The sequence below is a fragment of the Canis lupus genome, chromosome 28 (assembly GCF_003254725.2).
Source record: "Canis lupus dingo isolate Sandy chromosome 28, ASM325472v2, whole genome shotgun sequence".
Classification (NCBI taxonomy): Eukaryota; Metazoa; Chordata; class Mammalia; order Carnivora; family Canidae; genus Canis; species Canis lupus.
The window spans coordinates 16,124,307-16,143,374 of record NC_064270.1 but is presented as its reverse complement, the minus strand read 5'-3'; the positions used below and the strand labels follow the sequence as shown (position 1 = coordinate 16,143,374).

The 19,068-nt window shown below is 52.2% G+C and overlaps 1 protein-coding gene and 1 pseudogene across 8 annotated transcripts in view; one reads left to right on the top strand and one right to left on the bottom strand.

Annotated features, from left to right (window-relative positions):
• SH3PXD2A (SH3 and PX domains 2A) overlaps positions 1 to 19,068 on the top strand; it is a 235,288-nt gene that overhangs the window by 153,736 nt on the left and 62,484 nt on the right. For 6 of the 8 annotated variants that reach the window (XM_025467100.3, XM_025467098.3, XM_035707650.2 and 3 more), the window contains one exon: positions 18,792 to 18,836. The exons of the other annotated variants lie outside the window; for them this stretch is intronic. In XM_025467100.3, coding sequence (XP_025322885.1) covers positions 18,792 to 18,836 — 45 coding nt within the window. The remainder of the gene's footprint in view (positions 1 to 18,791; positions 18,837 to 19,068) is intronic. 8 annotated transcript variants of the gene reach the window in all.
• Positions 5,425 to 5,584, bottom strand: LOC112672657 (U4 spliceosomal RNA; annotated as a pseudogene).

Genomic DNA, 19,068 nt, shown 5'->3' with positions numbered 1-19,068 from the left:
GCTGGGCACTGCTGTGACTTCTGGGGTCCTTGCGGGGTTGCGGCGGTGATGAGGGGGGTGACAGCCGCAGGGTTCTCCCCGCGCGAAGGTGAGATCCTGGACAGAAAGGGGGGTCCTGCCTGGGCGACTGCGAGTTTTGAACGCGTGCAGTGCAAGCCTTTTCCCTTTCCCCCAGCTCCGAGCGTTTTCTCCTTGCTGCGGGGGTGGGGGCTCTCCGTGGTGGCAGCAGAGACCGGGATGGGAGGGAGCCGACAGGGCCCTGGCATTGGCCTGACAGGTGCCAGGGGCCACCCCGAGTTTGCGTGGGGAGTGGGGACAGGGAGAGAGGCGGGACAAGTCCTGGGACGCTGCGTGCTGGGCGCTGTCGGCAGGGGTCAGAGAAGGATTCTCTCTGGGTGGGGAAGGCGGGGTTCTGCACGTGCCTGGGTGTGGGTGACGCATAGTTCATTGGGGGAGGGTGGTCCCTAGGAGTTAGGGCTGTGTGTGTGGTGGCAGCAGACTTGAGCATCTGTGTTGGCATATGTGTTGCTCATATTTGTGGGGGTGGTGAGTTATGGGGATGGGCAGCCATCTGGGGGTTCTAGCCCTCTGGGATGTGGGAACATGTATACACACGTGGCTCACGTTATTGGCTCCCGTGAAGAGATACCTGTTGAAGTGCCTTGACCTGTGGATCAATAGAGGAGTGTGTGTGCCCGTGTATGATGGATAGAATTTGAATTGGGATAGGTGTAATTGTATGTAGTGTGTTTCTATGGGTTGGCATGTTTTGTGTGTGCAAGTGCTTGCTTATATGACAATTGGGACCGGGAAAGTTGCATCCTGGCTTATGTATTGGAGGACATGTGTGCATGTGGGGTTGTGCATGTACACACATGGGTCTTCGTAGTTGTGTGCCGTGAGGGTATGTTTACTCCTCAGGGTGCATAGGTGTTGAGTGTGTGCCAGTGTGTCAGGGTGTATCTAGTTAAGAGTCTGTTCATGTGTGTTCGTGTACACGTTTGGGAGGTGTCTAGTGTGAGAGAAGATGTGTGTGTGCATGTGCCTGTCAGCTGGGCAGGGGGTATCTCAGGTATGCCCACCCACCGGTGCAGAGGGGGTATTTTCTGTGTGAGCAGGAGGGTGAGGCTACATTGTGAACCTGAGGAATCGCATATGGCCCCAGATGTCATTTGCAGCCAGAGCCCCCGAAGGGAGAACTGGGAAAGAGGGGCACACTTGGGGTTGCTTCTGTCACAGCCCCCAGCCCCAGCCACAGCCACAGCCACAGCCACAGCCCCCTTGCCCGGGCCTCCCCTAGCAGCTGAGCCTAGGTTCAGATTCTGCTCTACGTGACCTTAGGCAAGTTTCTAAACTCTGCCTCAGTTTCCTTATTTTCTTTAAAACACAAATGACAATCATATCTACCTCACACGTAGCAGTTTATGTGGAATAGTCCCTACAGTAGTAGGGTAACTACTGTGGAAGCTTAAGTTTGTCATCAGTACTTTCTGAAGCCCTGGGGCCTTGGGCGAGTCCCTCCTCTACTCTGGGCCTCAGTTTTACCTCTAAAAAGTCAAGGGCTGGACCAGATAACCTCTCAGGTCTGCCGAACCCACATCTCTGAGGTCAGGTTCTTTGTTGCTTCCTAGATAAGGCAGGGCCCCACCCAGGCTGCTTCACCCAGGGAAAGCCTCCCCCGTGTTCTCTGCCTTCCACTCTCAGGCCAGGAAAAGGATGGATCAAGAAATTTAATTTACATTGGCTTGCTTATGATAATGGCCACTTAGTGTCATGGTTAGAAGTGCAAGCTCTGGAGCCAGACAGCGGAATATTGAGCCTTGCTTTTCTCCTCTGAGGCCCTGGGCAGATTTCTTACCCTCTCTGTGCCTGTTTGCTCTTTTGTAAAATAGGGACAATATTCATACCCACCTTGTCATGGTTAATTTTAACATGTGTCAATAGTGGTCCATGGGGTTTAGATATTGGTGAAGCATTATTCTGAATGTTTCTTGTTAAGGTATTTTGTGGATGAGATGAACATCTAAATCACTGGACTTTGAGTAAAGCAGATTACCCTCCATAATATGGGTTGGCCTCATCCAATCAGTAGAAGACCTTAATAGAATAAAGGCTGACCTCCCCCCCAGAAGAAGGAATTCAGCTACCACACTCCCTTTGGACTTGAACTGCAACTCTTTCTCGAGTCTCCAGCCTAACCATCCTACCCGCCAGATTTGGGCTCACCAAGCTCTCATAATCACGTGGGCCAATTCCTTAAAATAAGTCTCTTTATATATATACACATCCTGTTCTGTTTTTCTGAAGAACACTGACTAATACACACCTCATGGTTCTAATGAAGACTGTACAAACTAACGTATGTAAGCATGATAAGAATACTGCTTGCAATCTAGAAAGCTCTCCCAAAGTGCTAGCTCCTATTTTTTAATGAGCATCCCCTGTGGGCTCACGTATGTTTCACGAGAAAACGTCATGTATGTTTTCTCATTTGCTGCCCTGAGACCCATTGCATATGGGCTGTGGGATTCTCGTTTTACTGATGAGACACTGAGGCTCTGAGAGGGTGGCTGCCCCCAGTCTGGCAAAGTCAAGAAGCTCATACATGCATGAATGAAACTGCAGGTCAGGACAGAGGGCTCACTCACTGTAGCCTCAAATCAGAGGACATGAGTTGGAAAAAGGAATAATTTTTCTGGTTGGGGGCAGAGAACAAGCAACTTTGGTGATTAAGGGTCAGCACTTGTGTAAGGTGGAGCAGCAGGACTGAGCATGGCTTCTTTGGAGACCAGAGACTTCAGCTGACCTGTATTGAGCAACGGCTGTAGGCTGGGTACTGTGTCAAATGTTGTGGTTACAGGGATGTTTTTCTACCCTCAAGGAGTTTGCAGTCCTCTTAGATGAACTGTATGTATAAGAATGTCTTGTTAAAGGAAGCAAGGAAATGACATGGTTACCTGAGGAAGAGTAATCCAGGCCAAAGGCACAGCTGGTGCAAAGGCCCTGGGGTGGGAGCATGCCGGCCCACTCAAGGCATGGCAGGGAGGTTTGTGGCTGGGATGAAAAATAGTGGAGGGCAAAGTGGTAGGACGTGAGTCAGAGAGGTAGCTGGAGGTGGGGAAGCAGCACAGACCATGTAGGGCTTTGCAGACCCTTCAAAGGGTCTTGACTTTCACTATGAGTAAGAGGAAGAGCCATTAAGGGGTTCTAAGGGGGGTGAGGGGCATGATCTGACTTGGATCTCAGGAGGAGTCTTCTGACTGGTGAGTGGAAATGGACCAGGAGAAGAGATAGGTGAGAGGCCATGAGAATTCCAGCAGCAACAGAGGGTGAGCTGCTGTCAGTGTGGCTGGATTTCGATGATTGCATGTGGGCCATGAGGGTTCCTGGTGGTGCTGGGGGGCAGCAGTCAGCCCCGCTTGCCAATCATGTGACCTTGGGCAGACCCCTCCAGCTAAGCTCGGCTGCCTCACCATTCTGTTGTATTGGTCAGGGTTCAACTAGAGAAACAGAACCAGGGGAGCTCCATGTCAAGAGATTTCTTGCGGGCAGCCCGGGTGGCTCAGTGGCTTAGCGCCGCCTTCAGCCCAGGGCCTGATCCTAGAGACGCAGGATCGAGTCCCACGTCGGGCTCCCTGCATGGAGCCTGTGCCTCTGTCTCTCTCTCTGTGTGTCTCTCATGAATAAATAAATAAAATCTTAAAAAAAAAGAGAGAGAGAGATTTCTTGCAAGGAATTAGCTTCTGCAATGGTTGGGGTTGGCTTTGCAAGTCCAAGATCCAAGGGCAGGCCAGCATCATGGTCTACAGGTGAAATTTCCTCCTCAGTGAAGCCTTGGCTCTACCCTCAAGGCCTTTCAGGTGATTGGCTCAGCACTGCTCCCCTCCCCAAAGTATCTAGGATAATCTTCCTCAAAAATAATTATGGACTTTGTCACATCTGCAAAAAACCTTCCCCAGGAACACCTAGAGTAGTGAGTGAGTGGTGAGGTAGCTGGGAACTGTAGCCTAGTCAGGTTGGCACATAAAACTGGCCGTCACACCTATAAAATGAAGTTGTCAGAGCAGCCACCTGCATGCAGCAAAGTGCAGAAGGTTCCAGGAGGTGATGCAGTGAGGGGGCTTTGCGCCTGGTGGTAGGGAGGGCCTGTCGCTAGTAGCTGTGCTTGGCTTCCTTGGTGAGCTGAGAAGAGGCTGGAGCAGGCTCCCCAGAGCAGAAGGTTCTCCTTACACCTAAAAATTTCAAGACCCAATGCCACTTTCTCGCTTCTGGAAGCTGCATTTCTCCACAGCCTGGCTGTGGAGTTCCAAGCTTCGCCACCAGGTGGGGGCAGGCGGCCGCGGATTGCGGAGTTTTGTCTCGGTCCTGGATTGTTGCCAGGCAGGGGGCCTGATGCGCCTTCCCTTCCAGCAGTCCTGTTGTGAGGACCTGCCCCCTGTTTAAATGCAAATGAGGTTACTCAAGAGTGTTGCAAGTTCTTTTGGGCAAGTGTTGATGTTCCTCCTGAAATCCTGTTTACTTTATCCTTTTCCTTGGAAGATTGGTGAGTTCAGGCCGGCTTCCATTTCACTGATCATAAAATTTGCATTACTGGATGAGTTAATGGGGTGGGTGTCACTCTGGTGAGCGCGGAAGCATGGTGCTTGAAGATAAGAGCTTAGGTTTTGGGGTTAGATGGGCAGGCTTGAACCCCAGCTCTGCCAGGTGTTTGCTCTGTGACTGGCAGGTTGCTTAACCTCTGACCCTCATGGAAAATGGGGGTAAGTATAGTGTCTGTGTCATTAAATGTAAGGACCAAAGTAGCAGAGGTCCTGGCACATAGCGAGCTCCCAATGACAGCAGCTACCACTGTTACTGGTGTGAGTGTTGATAGATCCTGGAAAGAGGAGAGAAGTTGGTCTTACCTTTGATCCGTGAGTTAAATGACCCACTTGAAGCATTTATTTTCATTTTCAGAGCCCTAAGCCTGGCCTCGGAGGAGATAGAAGCTAGACCTAACCACTTCTGAGTAGTCTGTTGAGTTAAGAACCCGGATCTGGAGCCAGAGTACTTAGTTTCAGATCCCAGTCCTGCCAGTTGTGTGGTGTTAGGCAAGTCCTTAACTTCCCTGTGCCTCAGTTTCCTCGTCTGTGAAATGGGAATGTTGATACGACTTCATCAGGTTGTTTGAGGCTTGAATACCAGTTACTGCCTATGAAGTGTTAACTCCAGCACCATGCCTGGTACAGTAAATGCTCACTAAGGATTAGGCCATTTTTATTATGAATAGGAGGCAGTGCCATAGGGATCCAGCTCTGAAACAGGAGGGACCTCTAGCTTTGCTGTTTGCCCCCCTCCAAAAAGTGAGCCCTCTCAATCAGATAGGAGAAGGTGGGGTGTGTGCTGTCTCATAATCGCTGGTAAACCTTATAGCAACCAGGGCGGACAGATAGTCTTGTCTGCATTTTATAGACCAAGGTAGGTAAGGAACTTGGCCCAGGTTACCTAGCCAGGTACACACAGGATTTGCATCTGGCCCTTCTGTTAGCAATAATCATGCCTCGGATAGACCTCATTGGCTAGAATACTGCCATTGCACAAGGCTGAATCTGGCCCTTCTGATCCAGACTCTTCCGCTGACATCTGTTCCATCCTGAGCCAAGGCCCAAAGGATCCACAGGTGGCCAGGACTTGGGTTCTGAAGGCCCCTGGGAGGAGGATCCATAGACAGGGTTGGGGGCTACCCCAAGAGAATATCACTGAAGTGTCTAGAAGGAACTGACTGGTCATCAGGGATTCTTAAATGGGGGAAAGGTTTCTTTACAAGGTGTGGCAATTATTCTCTTTGTTTATCTTTGTATGAATTTGGTTTTTAGTAAAGTAGATTTGCTTTAAGGTCCAAAAGTACAGGCTACTAGGAAGTGTGTCTGCCCCCCTCCCATAGAGGCGGCACCTAAAGGAGGAGCTCTGCCTGTCTCAGGTGGGAGTGGGCAAAACTAGCCTCCTGCTGGCCACACCACCCTGGACCCTGGAGTGAGGGCCAATGTGATGCAAAGAAAGTGGGTCTATAAGGCCTCTGGGGCTGTCCTCCTCCAAGATGAAGCCCCCACCCCACCGTAGGGCAAAGAGCAGAGTGAGCCGGGCCCTGTCCGGGCCCCAGGCCTGACCTGCTCACTGGCCACCGAAGGAAGGGGACAGACACAGCAGGCAGCAGCAGCCTTCACTCCCCTCCAGAGCACAGCTTGCCTTGCGCCTCTCATTTCTCTCAAGAGATTGCTGGTCCCTGGCTCTGTGGAGCTCAGGGTTCAACTGAGAGACCAGGATATTGTCAAGGACTCATTAATGAATGCAAGACAGGATAGGTTGTGATCCACAGGCTTTGGGAGTCAACCAGAAGGGAGCAGGGCTGGGCAAGATGGGGGAGGCCGGGGCTGAGCAGAGGGGTGGGCAGCTGCCTCCAGCCGGAGGGCCAGGCACCAGCAAGGACTCAGAGGCTGGAAGCAGGGTGAAGAATCTGAGATAAGGAGAGTTGTCCAACCCCTATTAGGAGTGGAGAAAGGGCTGGGGGAGGGAGGGGATGACGGGACTGGAGTCTCAAAACGAAGCTTTGGAGACTCCATCAAGCAAGACTTTTCAAAGCAATTTCCAAAGCTTTCTTGCCTGCCCGAGCCACCCATCCTCAGACGAGAAAGGCCCAGGCTGCTTGGTGAACATGGCCAAGATATTCCTGGCACCCTCCAACAGCCTGTTCCAAAAGTGGACGCGTCCCGTGAAGGCATCGCCTTCTGGCACATCTCACCCGGGCTGGTGTTTTTAAACAATTCTTATTTTTGTGGCTCCGGGTCCTCAGCCTGATGTCACCCCTGGAGTTCAAAGCCAACTAATTGGAAATGAAAGGAGTCTGATTGACCTGGCAGCTCCACAGCCAGCCCACGTGGCAGTGATGGGATGGAGAAAGTGAACATGCTGCTCACGTGTATGCATGTGCCACCACTCCCCCAGCCAGAGGCAGCGTGGCTGCACTGCTCTGGTGGCCTGGACACAAGGCACGGCTAAGCAGGCACGCAGAGGGCTCCTGGCATCACGTGCCTCACCCCCAGGTAGTCTTGATTCCCTTGGCCCTGCTTACTTAGCTTTGCTTTGCCCCTTGCTCCTGTACCCCAGCTTCCGCTACCAGGAAAGCAGAAGGATGGCCCTGAAGGGAACAGCAAGTATAAAGGCTGGAGACGTGCTTCAGAGTCCTCAGCCTGCTCGCTGAAGGACAGGCTCCAGGGCCCTGCCCAGACCTTGCCAAATCAGCATCTCTGGGGGTGGTGCCCAGAATGTGCAGTGTTGATGGGCTCTCCAGGGATTCTGAGATGAAGCCAGGGATGAATCTGAGGTGGGTCATCCTTTGGGTTGATGGTGGTGCAGTGAGGCTGCCCAAGGACTGGCGCCCTCATGATGCACCATGACTGAGGCTGGCCTTGCAGGTACACTCCGCTGTCTCTCCAGTAAGGGGAGGGGGGTGGGCCACCAGGGGAAAGGGGACCCATCGGAGGACAGAGAACACTGGCTGGCCCAGCAGTCAGGGCTTGGAGAATGGCCGAGGGGCCTCCCCCACCACTGGCCTCCCTCCGGCCTCATCAGGAGGCAGTGATGAGACTCGGTCTGCCTTTTCTTTCCATGAGGTTGTCTTCTTAGGGGTAGGAAACACCCACATTGTGGTCCAGCAAAGAAATGCTTCCCACCGCAGCCCTCAGCCAGAAAATAATGTGTTCCTCACTTCGGCTTTTTGGTTTATAGGCATGTGACAAAAGAGGCAGCATTTCCAGTAATGATGAAGCCAGTGGAAAAAAAAAGATTGGGGGAAATGTGCGTTACTTATTATTTTAGCACCTTTTTCTGATCTAGAGTTACTTTGTTTAGAAACAGAAATGTGGCGTGTGTAACTTAGTTGGCTCATGGCATTTTTATAATTGGTCAGTACTGAAATGTGAAGGCGGAGAAAAATTTTCCAAAGTTTCAGTAAAAATTAGACGTTTGCAGGGGGAAAAAAAAAGTTTTTCCCCGACTCTTTCTGCTTTGCCCCCTGGATCTTGCCATTGCCACACATGACCCAGGCAGCTGGTATGAAGATGTCTTTGTTAATGTGAGAACTGGAATCTTATATGAAGGGAACTGAGCCGTGTCAAAGTCCCATCACCTCCCGGTGCTCAGAAGGAAGAGCAGTCACCTCTAAGTGATCCTTCCCCCTGGCACTGCTCCTGGGTAATGGGTGCAGTGTTGTAGGAAACCCCTCCGGCACGGGTGGGGGGCTTGCTTTCCCCTCGTGTTGGATCGGAGTCAGGGTTGGGTGCATCACTGTACCTCGCAGAGGGGTGAGGTCCTTATAAAGCTGTGATGACAGATGGTGACAAGAGGCCAAAGTAAGACTGTACATTGGTCCCCTGGGGAAACCTAGGAAATCTGCAGATTTAACACCGCTTGAGGCAGATCTCTCAGGATAGGACAAGTTCCTCTGGTCTGTCAGCCCCCTGCCATGCATCATCCTCCCTGGAGCCTAGTTGTGCCAAGAGCCCTCTCGCTTGCATTTGGTCACGGGATTGTAATGATTAGGGCTCTTTCTTCAACTTCATTGATGACATTGGTTGCTCTCTCTGCTCTAAATACACAGCTTAATCGACACTGGTGGCAGCTCTCCCCCGGGGCAGACAGGTAGAGGGGGTGCCTTACAGGCCAAATCTATAGGAAGCGGTTTCTGAATGGATGCCGGTACTGGACTTCCTTGCTGGGATGAGCTGGTTCGTGCCAGACCTGTAGCTGACCTTACTGGCTCTGCCTTCTAGATTTCTCTAGTGAACATGCACACACCGCCTCTGCCTGGCCCTGCAGTAGAAGCTGTGAGGTACCAAGATGGATAGCATGAGGTCCCTGTCCTCAAGACTGTCAGTTGGGTGAAGGAGGTAGGAAAGCAAACAGCAGTAATGATACAACATCCAAGTGCTGTGGCGGAGGTGGGGCTGAGTGAGAGGGAGCCTGCCCGTGGGAGGCACACAGCCCTGCCTGGGGGTGCCGAGCAAGGCTTTCCACCCAGGCTCACTGAGGTTTTTAAATGAGTCAGCCTGGAGAAGAGGGAGAGCGGCCATACAGAGGACATCTGGCCAGTCTCAGCATTAGCAGTGCCACGTCTTCTAAACTGGGCCGAGGCTCGTCCTCCATATCTCCACCGTATCTCCTGGGGGGCACTATTTCAGAGATGCTGTTGCAAATGGCCACTTGTTCGCTAAAGTTGTTAAAACTTAAAAAGCTCTAATTATAAAATTAATACGTATGTCTGTGCTAGAGAGAACTTGCTTCATGGGCCACCTCTGACCCTTTTGTTATCGTGGTGAGGACTCTGGCTTCCAGCTGTCTCTTGGGGGACACATGTCCTTGCCTGTGAAAGGAGCATGGATATGGATTCTATGCAATTCCAGGGTCATGCCCATCCTAGCCAGGTGTTCGGCACCTAGACACGCTCATTAAATATCTGACTAATAAACTGATCGCCACTGGGGAAAGGCTCTCCAGCCAGGGAGTCTCCCCAGTGGTTGATGAGTGACCGTGATTGACAGGACAGAGAAAAAGCAGCCCTTTCATATCATAGGTGAAGACCAGGGGAACTCATTTTCTCACACTTACGTAATGAGCCAGGACAGAGCACTCTGGGTACCGGTCTCAGTCTCCTTCCATTGGTCTCCTTCCTGGCTTCTCCTGGGGAGAGAAGCTCAGCATTAGCCAGAGATCCTCAGCTCTGGTGCCAAAGGGTTAACTCTGTGCTCCCCGGAGAACTCACACACTCCTGACCCTCCGCTGTCCTCCAGGCCCTCTCAGTTGTGCCTTCTGGGAATAGCTCGGTCATGTGTGAACCAGATGTGGGGATTTCCCAAGCAGTGATGTGTGCGCAGGCACACACACACACACACACACACGCACGCACGCGCATACACACACTCACACTGCTCCGTTTACGTGGCATCTGAGAGCTCAGGGGATTGGTCCAGACCCACGCAGAGCAAGAGAGGGATGGGGGTGAGGAGAGGCCCAGGCGTTGCTGGCACACACCATGGGGGGATACTCCAAGCCCTGCTGAGCCCTGCTCCCAGCAGACATAGATAAGCCGGTTGTTCTTGCTCAGATTCCCATTTCCTGCAACATCCATCTTGCCATAGACCATATTGGTTATGGATAAATTTTTTTTAAAATCTCTTTGACGGGCTTTACAGCAGATGCTCGACCAGACCCCACTAGGGATGTTTTGCCGGGCCTGGGGCGGGGGGGGCTTTCTGTGAGTTTCTCTGCCTAGCACAAATGAGTCTTAGGGTCTTATTCTGGCCTGAGAAGGCCTTTAGGTGGCTCAAGAGGCAAAACCTGGACCAGAGAATATGCTGGGCCCTGGGTACCAAGAGGACCCCAGGGCAGTGGGGTAAGCCAGGCCTCAGTTTCCCCACAAAGTCATGGGACTAAGTATAATGAGTATGCACCCTTCCATCAGCCACTGAAGATTTACTGGGCATCACCTACTATGTTTGGGGTGCTGTGAGGATGCTGATAGGGTTAAGAGCCTGAAAGAACTTCAGATCTGATAGGAGAGACTCAACAAATTTGATTAAGCACCTACTATGTGCCAGATACTTGCTAGGGCTACAGCACTAGCCAGACATTCTGGAACCAGCTGACACAGTCAGTGAATGATATAGAGATCCTGCCCAGGGCAAGATGAGGGAGGTTGGTAGACCTTGGAAAGTGGGTCGTCCTCAATGTCAGTTTGGGAGTGAACTCTGCCCCTAGCCCCTGCCCCCTTGTCCTGACCTGAGTCCCATTCTAGTTGATAGCACTCTCCAGCTGTCATTATGAGTCCTGCCCCAAAGGAAGGTCTCATTACAGATGTGAGGCTTTCAGGACTCTGCCCTGCTACATCACCCCCCACAGACTTTCACCTGAGGTGCAGCCTGCTGCGTCTGGCCTCTGCCTGCCCTCCAGTTGGGTCTGGGCAGCCCTGGGAAATGAGGGTGTACTTGAGGTGCTGGGCAGATGGATGAGGGAGCCACGCTGCCTCCCTCCCAAGCCCACCTGACTCTTGACACAGACAGGAACGCCTGGGTAAATATTTGCGCCCCCATGCCCCAAGCTTGGAGACATATGCTAGAGGGTCAGTTCATCATAGCCAGGGGCGCCCTGCTGTGCACATGGTAGATGCTCATTAAATAATAGGAAGCGAAAATATATAAAAAGTAATAATAACAGGCAGTTGGTTCATTGATAATCTGATTGCAAGAGTCCAGCCTGGAAAAAACAAGACATTGGACTTTTTGTGACCCCGGGATGGGAATGTTGGTTCTGGGTCCATTGCTCTTGACCTCTATCACTCACTCATGACTCTTGTGGAGACTGAGCCAGGGAGACAGACGGACCAAGGGGCTGGGGGCCAAGGGGCTGGGGATCTAGGGATCCTGCAGCTGCTCACCTCATCCCGCTTCCCTGGCCCCTGTTTCTTCTGCTGCCTCATCCTAACAGTTACTGGCTCTGGCTGGGGGAGCTGGTGGGTGGGGGAATTGGGAGGGGGGATAGCCCAGTTAGTGGGAGAGGACCACCAAGGCAGACCACCCCAGGGAGTAGGGAGATGGCTGGGATCCTGGAACTGGGAACAGTGTTAAGTTTGTCTCTTTTCTGCACACCACCGCCCCAGCATGGGGAGAGGTGAGAATCTGAGAACTGAGGGGGAGACCCAACCCACGGGGCTGCTTGGGGTCAGGCAGCAGCTGCTGAGAATGGGGCTCAGAACCCCACTGGCCTCCCCGCCCGGCACCCATCTGTCCTCTGCCCACCCACGGCTCCTCTGGCTAACCTCAGCACCTGTCATTAACCAAGAGGCTTGGGGTATTTTCAACAGGGTGGAGGGAGGATGGCAGACCTGCCCCCCACCCTCTGGCAGGGTAGCCCCTCTCCGGGCAGCTGCAGAGCTCCTGGGAACCCCTCTGCCCACACCCATTGGGGCTGGGCTCTCTCTTTGGGGCCCCAGCCATGGCCTAGGTTGCCGCCCTCGGACCTAGTCCCTCAGGGGTTATGGAATGGCTCCAACCCCCACCCCACCCCATTCCCCACCTGAGCAGGGAAACTGACTGTGCAGCTCAGTGGCCTGAGGGTCAGAAGTACATTCCTTCCCTGGGTTGGGCTGCCCCCACGCAGACTCTGGATTCCAGGAAAGGCAACTCCTGGGGAAGGAGGCAGACCCCTTCTTATTGAGAGCAAAATGAGTAAGAATATGGCTGCACGTCCAAAGGGAAGCCTGACAGAAATAATGAGCCTCCTTTGGCCAATGGTGGGGGACAATCTGGAGAAGGAAGTCCCCTATTGTAGGCCCCTTTATTCCCAGTTCCCAGCCGGCTAGCCTGCCTGGGCTCAGGTCTAGCTCAAGTCTTACTATTGGGCCTTAGGGAGAGGTTCACTTTTTACATCTGTAAAATACAGATTGTTGTGAGGATTAAATTAGTGTTCAGAAAATGTTTAGCACAGGGCCTTACATGAGTGTTAGAAAGTGGGAACTGGGCAGCCCGGGTGGCTCAGCGGTTTAGTGCCGCCTTGGGTCCAGGGCCTGATCCTGGAGACCCGGGATCGAGTCCCATGTCAGGCTCCCTGCACGGAGCCTGCTTCTCCCTCTGCCTGTGTCTGTGCCTTCTCTCTCTCTCTCTCTCTCTCTCTCTCTCTCTCTCTCTCTCTCTCTCTGTGTCTCATGAATAAATAAATAAAATCTTAAAAAAAAAAAGTGGGAACTGGTATAATTTTTCTAGCCCCAGCCCTGCCACTTGCTTGCTGTGTGATCTTAGGCAAATTCCTTGCCCTCTCTGGTCCTGAGTCCCCACATGCTCCTTCTAGCTTTTTGGATACCACCAAGAAGCCAGAAATGTTGGTAGGGATAGGACCTGGAGACAATGGCTGGTCTTCCTATTTAAGATTTGCTTTCTATCTTCCAGATGATACCTATCAGAAATCCAGCCCTACTAAATTTATTCTCGAGTACTTCTATTTATTTAGTTCAAAGTTCTGTGGCCCTGAAACCTCAGACCCTCGGCAGAAACGGCTACATAATTATGGAGCCTCTTGTTCATATATGATTAAAGATTTCAAATGAGGGACAGAAGAGCATTAAACCGAGCAGAGGGCCCTTCTAAGTGTGGGGCCCTATAGGATAGCCTGGATCCCATGTGCCTGAAGCTAGCCTAGCTTTGGAGGCTGTGAGAGTAGGAGGCAGGGCCAGGGGTCTGAGCTGCCACATTGACTGCTCCAGTCCAGGGGCATGATTTTGTTTTCATGCCCTAAGTGTTTATGATGAGCTGGAGGCTGCTGCTCACTCTGGATCAAGTGCATGGAGTTGATCACGTGAGTAGGAGCTCTCATGCCTTACCATCGTACACTTCCAAACTTGCACCCATGTGGCTTGGGGTTGGAATTCATGTTTGAATTATTGCTTGTTTTCTTTCTTAGCCATCTTAATTCACGCCTGCTTTTTTCCTGATGGCGTTCATATCACTTTGACCCTCATGCCCCTGTTTCTGATGCTCGAAGCACAGTGACCTATTTCAGGCTCCCTAAAATGAATGTATCATGTAGGCCAAACTACTACTTCTTTGTAAAGGAACTATTCTTTGCAAAGGACTGTTAGCCCTGGAAGGTTGCTATAAAGATCTGAGCTCCTTGCTGCCTGTGACCAGACAGTGCCTCCAAAAAGGAGTGCTCCACTCCTGCAAAGTAGCACCTCTTGATACACCTGGTAAGTGACAGAGCTAGCTGCTTTCAGGCCCTAGTGAGTTGATGGCTTGAAAGCAGTGGCTGAGTTTCCCCATGGCTTAGTCAAAAAAGAAAAGAAACATGGAGCCCATAGGAAACCCAAGAAATCCAGCCCTGTGAAAAGTTTAGTTGTATAAAAGGAGAAGAAAGATTAGGCTCCAGCAGATCTGTAGAACCCAGTTCAAGGAAGAGGGAAAAAGGATAGAATTCCCAAGGAGGGAGAGGTCTTGAGGGCTCGAGTGCACCAAGATAGTGAAGAATGGAAGGACATGGAGAAGACGGGGGTGTTCATTCCATTTGGGGCCCCTGGCAGGGTCTCTGCATCTCTCCACCCAGGGGTCCCCAGGCAAGGTCTGTGGAAGCCGATGAGGTGAGTGACCCTGTGCCCTGGTCCCCTGAGCCCTTGCTTGGCTTTCACTCTCTGAGGAGTTTGTACTGCTGGCTGCTCTCCTGTCTCTCCCACCTGGGCTCAGAGCCCACTCTGGATTTATTAGTTTGAATGGGTGGGACTTGCTTTACACCAGAGCAGGATTCCTGGAAACATGGTTTGAGACTAGATTTTGGCAAATCCATCCCACTTCTCACTGCTCTGGAGTAGCCCAAGGTTAAAAGAATCCATATTAGGAACCAGTCCCTTTCCTAACTTCGCTCTATCCAGGTGTGTTCTCATGTAGTACTTGGGTGTATGTTGTCTGGAGGGGGAGGGGGTTCCTTCAAGTCAGGGGCACCTATGCAATTGTTATTTGATTTCTCATAATCACCTGTACCTGACAAGAAGCAGGTTCAGCATCTAAGAAGTATCCTCGGGTCACCATATTTGGCCAGGACCTGCAGGCACCTGGTTTTCTAGGACCTGGCTTCTAGCTGATCTTGCAAGACGGAGCACTGGCTGTGGCGGGGATGGGAGTGCTATGGGAGGGCCAAGGGAGGGAGCTTGTCTCCACGCCTCCTGCCTTCCGAGCACACACTCCTTCAGTCCCCAGCTTGTCCCTGTCACCCACTCCCTCTCTCTGTCACAAGGGCCTCATTCCTCCCCTTCCCAAACCTCTCACAGGCCATTGCACTCTCAAAACAACCCTGCAAAAAAGACGAGGTAAGTATTTTTATCCCCATTTTACAGAAGGAGCAGAGGCCCAGGGATAGGGCTAAGTACCCTAGGCTCAGGGAGCTGAGTGGCAGGGTAAACACCAGAACCAAGATTTAAAAAGAATTATTGCCTCAGTTCTCTGCCTTCTATGATTCTTGAATTAATTGCTTTTTTCCCCTGAGTTTCCATATATTGAGCATGTGTTTAAGTGGTTTTCCTTGGAAAGGAAAGTGGTCAGTGTCTCTAGAAAGATTCGTTTCAGCTGTAGAGCATTTGCACAATGGAGACTAGCAGGTTTCTGCTGGAAGAATCTAGTACATCACACAAGGACCTTGGCTATTGTTAGGTCCAAATGCTTGATTTTTACAGATGGGAGCATTGAGGCTCAGAGAAGTCAAGCCGCTTGTCCAAGGTCACAGAGCTGGCTTTCAGCAAAGCCAGTTATGCAGATTCCCAGCCTGGAGCCCCTCAGTTTCCACTGCCTCTGACCTTGCTCCATAAGACCCTTGGTTCTGTCACCAGGGGAGGTGGGGAAGAGACAGCATGAGAGCAGGAAACGGTTGGTTTGTGTGGGTCACAGCTGCTCACTTGGCTATGCCTGCCCCTCGCTCCCTCATCCCATCCCTCTGTCTCTGCTTTCCCAGCCCAGAGCCAGCAGCCTTGTCTGCCTCCTGGCTGGAGGGCCAGGGTTTGTGAGCCAGGGTCTCTCCTCTGTTCATTGTAAGGAGGCTGGGGGTGGGATGGGGGGTGTCCTTCCCACCCTGGGAGAGGGCTTGCTCGGGTGGGCTGAAGACAAGGCACTGCAAAGCGGGAAAGATTTGGGGTGGGAGCAGCGGAACTGGATTAATTCTGCAGATCCAGGGAACTGGAAAATAAATCATGTTTTTAAAAAGACAGGCTCGTTTCTGGTCCACTTCCCATTTTCCTTTGGATAGTGAAGGAAAGGCCTGCTTCTGGGGGGTGACGGGGGTGGGCATGAGCTTGGGTTGTTCCACACTTAGCAGTGGGGCTCAGTTTCCAGAGGCTGAGAGATTTTTTTCCTGTCCTGCTCCCCACTGCCTGCCCAAATGCCCAAACCCCAGGGGCTGGAAGAGCATCAGACCCTTCAGGATGATTATTGAAAAGATCATCCAGGCAGCATAGACCTTATGAGCATTTAGTCGAGGTGGGCCAAGGGCCCTCACTTTTCTCTCCTAGGATTTGGGGGTACCTCCGATGATGAAGACAGCAGCTCCCCCTCTCTGACAGCCCTCATCTTCTAGCATGGGTGTTGGCAAACCACTGCTCATGGGCCAAGCCCAGCCCATCGTGTAGTTTTATAAAGTTTTATTGGCACTCAGCCCAGTCACTATTCTACAGATTATCAGGGGTTGCTTTGGTACCACAACAGCAAAGGTGAGTAGTCTTGACAGAGACCACATGGCCCCCAAAGCCTGAAATGAAACATCGACTCGGGCCCTTTATAGGAAAAGTTTGTTAACCCCTGTTCTAGCATAACAAGTCTTCCTGGGTTCTCCAGGCCTGAGCCAAATAATTTCTCTTGGCTCACTGAAAGAGGTTAGCATTTCCCACAAGTTTTCCTTGTGAAGAACCCAAAAGAAACCAAAGTAGAAGGTGCACAAAGTAACAAAGCCAGCAGAGATGGTTAGAGATGTAGACCCTCTTAGCTGGGTCGGCACAGGGCTGAAGGGGGCCAGAAGACGGGGGGGTGGGCCTGGCACTGGGCCTGCCAAGGTGGTTAGAATGGCCTTGCGGGTGACAGCCCATCTGGCCACATTTGGGGTACAGCAGCAGGGATTTATGGTCCCAGCTTCAACCTTCAGAGGGCTTGCTATGTCTACCTTGTCTCAGTCCTATCAGGACATGAAAAGTGGGCCAGTATAGCTCTTTTTGCCCAAGGAGGCTTCTGGCTGCAAGTCCTGATGAGAGGCTCTGGCTACAGAATTTGTGTTTCTGGGTGCAGTCTCCCAGAGTCCCTCAACCCCCGATCCCAACTGACCTAGTGTTTGGGGGTGTCTACAAGAAGGCATCCCTGACCGGGTGCCAGTGTTTTCTTGGCACATCCAGTATCATATCAAACACTGTCTGGTTCTCATCCTTGCAGCTCCAGGAGTATGATTTTCCTGGTTCCCTAGGGTTAGTTTGAACCAAGCTCACAGGAGGTGTTGCCCATGGTGGCTAATAGTCATTGAGCACTGACTGTATACCAGGCACTATGCTGGGCACTTACTGCATATTACTTCATTAATCCTCATAGCTACCTAGAAAGTAAATGTATTGTCTCATCTCTATTTGTACAAGTGAGGGAACGGGTTCAGGGAGGTTAAGTCCCTCAAAGGGGAGAATCCACAGACTCTAGAGGCCTTGCTAAAACCGTCTGCCCAATCCCCTCTCTTCTGGTTTACGGTGAGAGCTAGAAGGGCCAGGCTTCCCAGTTCTGCATGGGGAAGCCAGGCTACAACTGGAAGGTGACTTGCCGAGCACAGGAGAATTAGGTGCTTTAGTGATGGGTGGTATCCACTGGTCGCCTAAAGTCTGTGGCCTCACATGAGATGGACACTGTACTAGCTGTGTGACCTTGGGCAAGTTACTTAACCTCTCTGGTTCATTTTCCTCACCTACGTGGAGGGAGTACCACATCATTGTAGGTTTATTCTGAAAAGCAAATGAGTTACTGTATGTAAGTGCTCAGCATGATGCCTGGTGTATATAGTAAATGCTACGTAAACTTCTGCAGCTGTTATGGTTACCTTTACTATTTGTTATGGGGTCAGGCAGCTTTCCTGGCCACCACTGGGTGCCTCTCAGACTTGCATCTCAACATTTCTTTCTTATGGTCCCCACTTCAGCCAACACTGTGCTCCTTTGGAGGCGATGAGAAATTCAGCAGAGAAAGTATCAGGCTGGTCCCAGACCTGGTTCCATATCTGGCTCTGCTACTCTGCTTGTGGGAATTTGGGCCAGTCTCCTCCCCTGTAAAGTGGGGCAAAAAATGCATGCCCACGTGAAGGGATTGTCATAGGCAGTAAATAAGTCGCTGTATACTATAGGTAGACTGTCAGTGCTTTTTACATGTTGACCCTCTGATATTCTAGAATTGTTTACACTGATTAAGCTGAGAGCTTTCTGCCTCATAACACTACTATATCACATCTCACAACATTCTTTTAGATTCTTTGACTTCCTCCTCTCTTGGCCAGAGGACAACTTCTAACCTCATTTCACAGATGAAGAAACTGAGGCCCAGATCAGACATGTCTGTCTGAGCCTGGGACAGAGCCCTCATCTCTGATGGTCACTAAAGGTCCCTATGCTTCCGGGTTGCAGTTGGGATGTTATGAGGCCTCCTGCCATTCTGCCAGGATTTGTCTTCCGCATTGGGTAGGGCTGGGGCCTGGGCTGGACAAGACATCAGAGCCCAGTGGTGTGGTGCCCCAAGACTGGAGACCGGCCTCCGGCTCTCTAACCCTGATGTTCGAGGTTCCAGGTCCACGCTGCTGAGCCCGTTGGCCTGGTGAGGATCCTGAGAGCCACCAGGCCCTGTGGGGCCAGCCACCCACCCACATGACCAGAGGGAAAGGTCCAGGCTGCTTTCTCCAGGCAGTGATAACCCGTGGGCCCCGTTCCAGGCAGGGATTGTGTAGGATCCTCCGCTCCAGAGGATTCCTGCATTTCGGCAGACACCTCATTATCCCCGTCCCAGCCGGCTGTGTCCCAGCCTCCGTAATCACTCGGGCCCACGCCCAGCAGCCAGCCCGGGGCCAGGAAATCACTCCCCGCCCCTCCCCCGCCTTCCGCCGCCGCCCGGAGCGGCGCCTGTAGCCACTCGCCTGGTGGACCTCCTGCCTGCCTAACGGTTCTCTCTCCTCCTCTGATTCTCCTCTCCCGCTGCTGCTTGCTCTCGGGGGCTCGGAAGTGTGGCTCTCCAGCTGGGCTGAGTCTCCCAAGAAGGACGCGACAGGTACGGCCCCGCGTGCATGTGTGTGAGCATGTGTGTCCCGGGCGTGCACGTGGGGGAGCCGGTGCCCACCGGCCGCTGTCCGCATGCTTCCCCGCGACGCACGGCCGCCCTGGGTTGGCACGCCGGCCGTCCCGGGGCCCCCTCTTCTCGCCCTTCCGTTCGCTGCCCTCCCTGCCCTCCTTTCACCCCTCTTAGGCCTCAGGTCCAACCTTGGAGCCTTCAGGGGGTGATG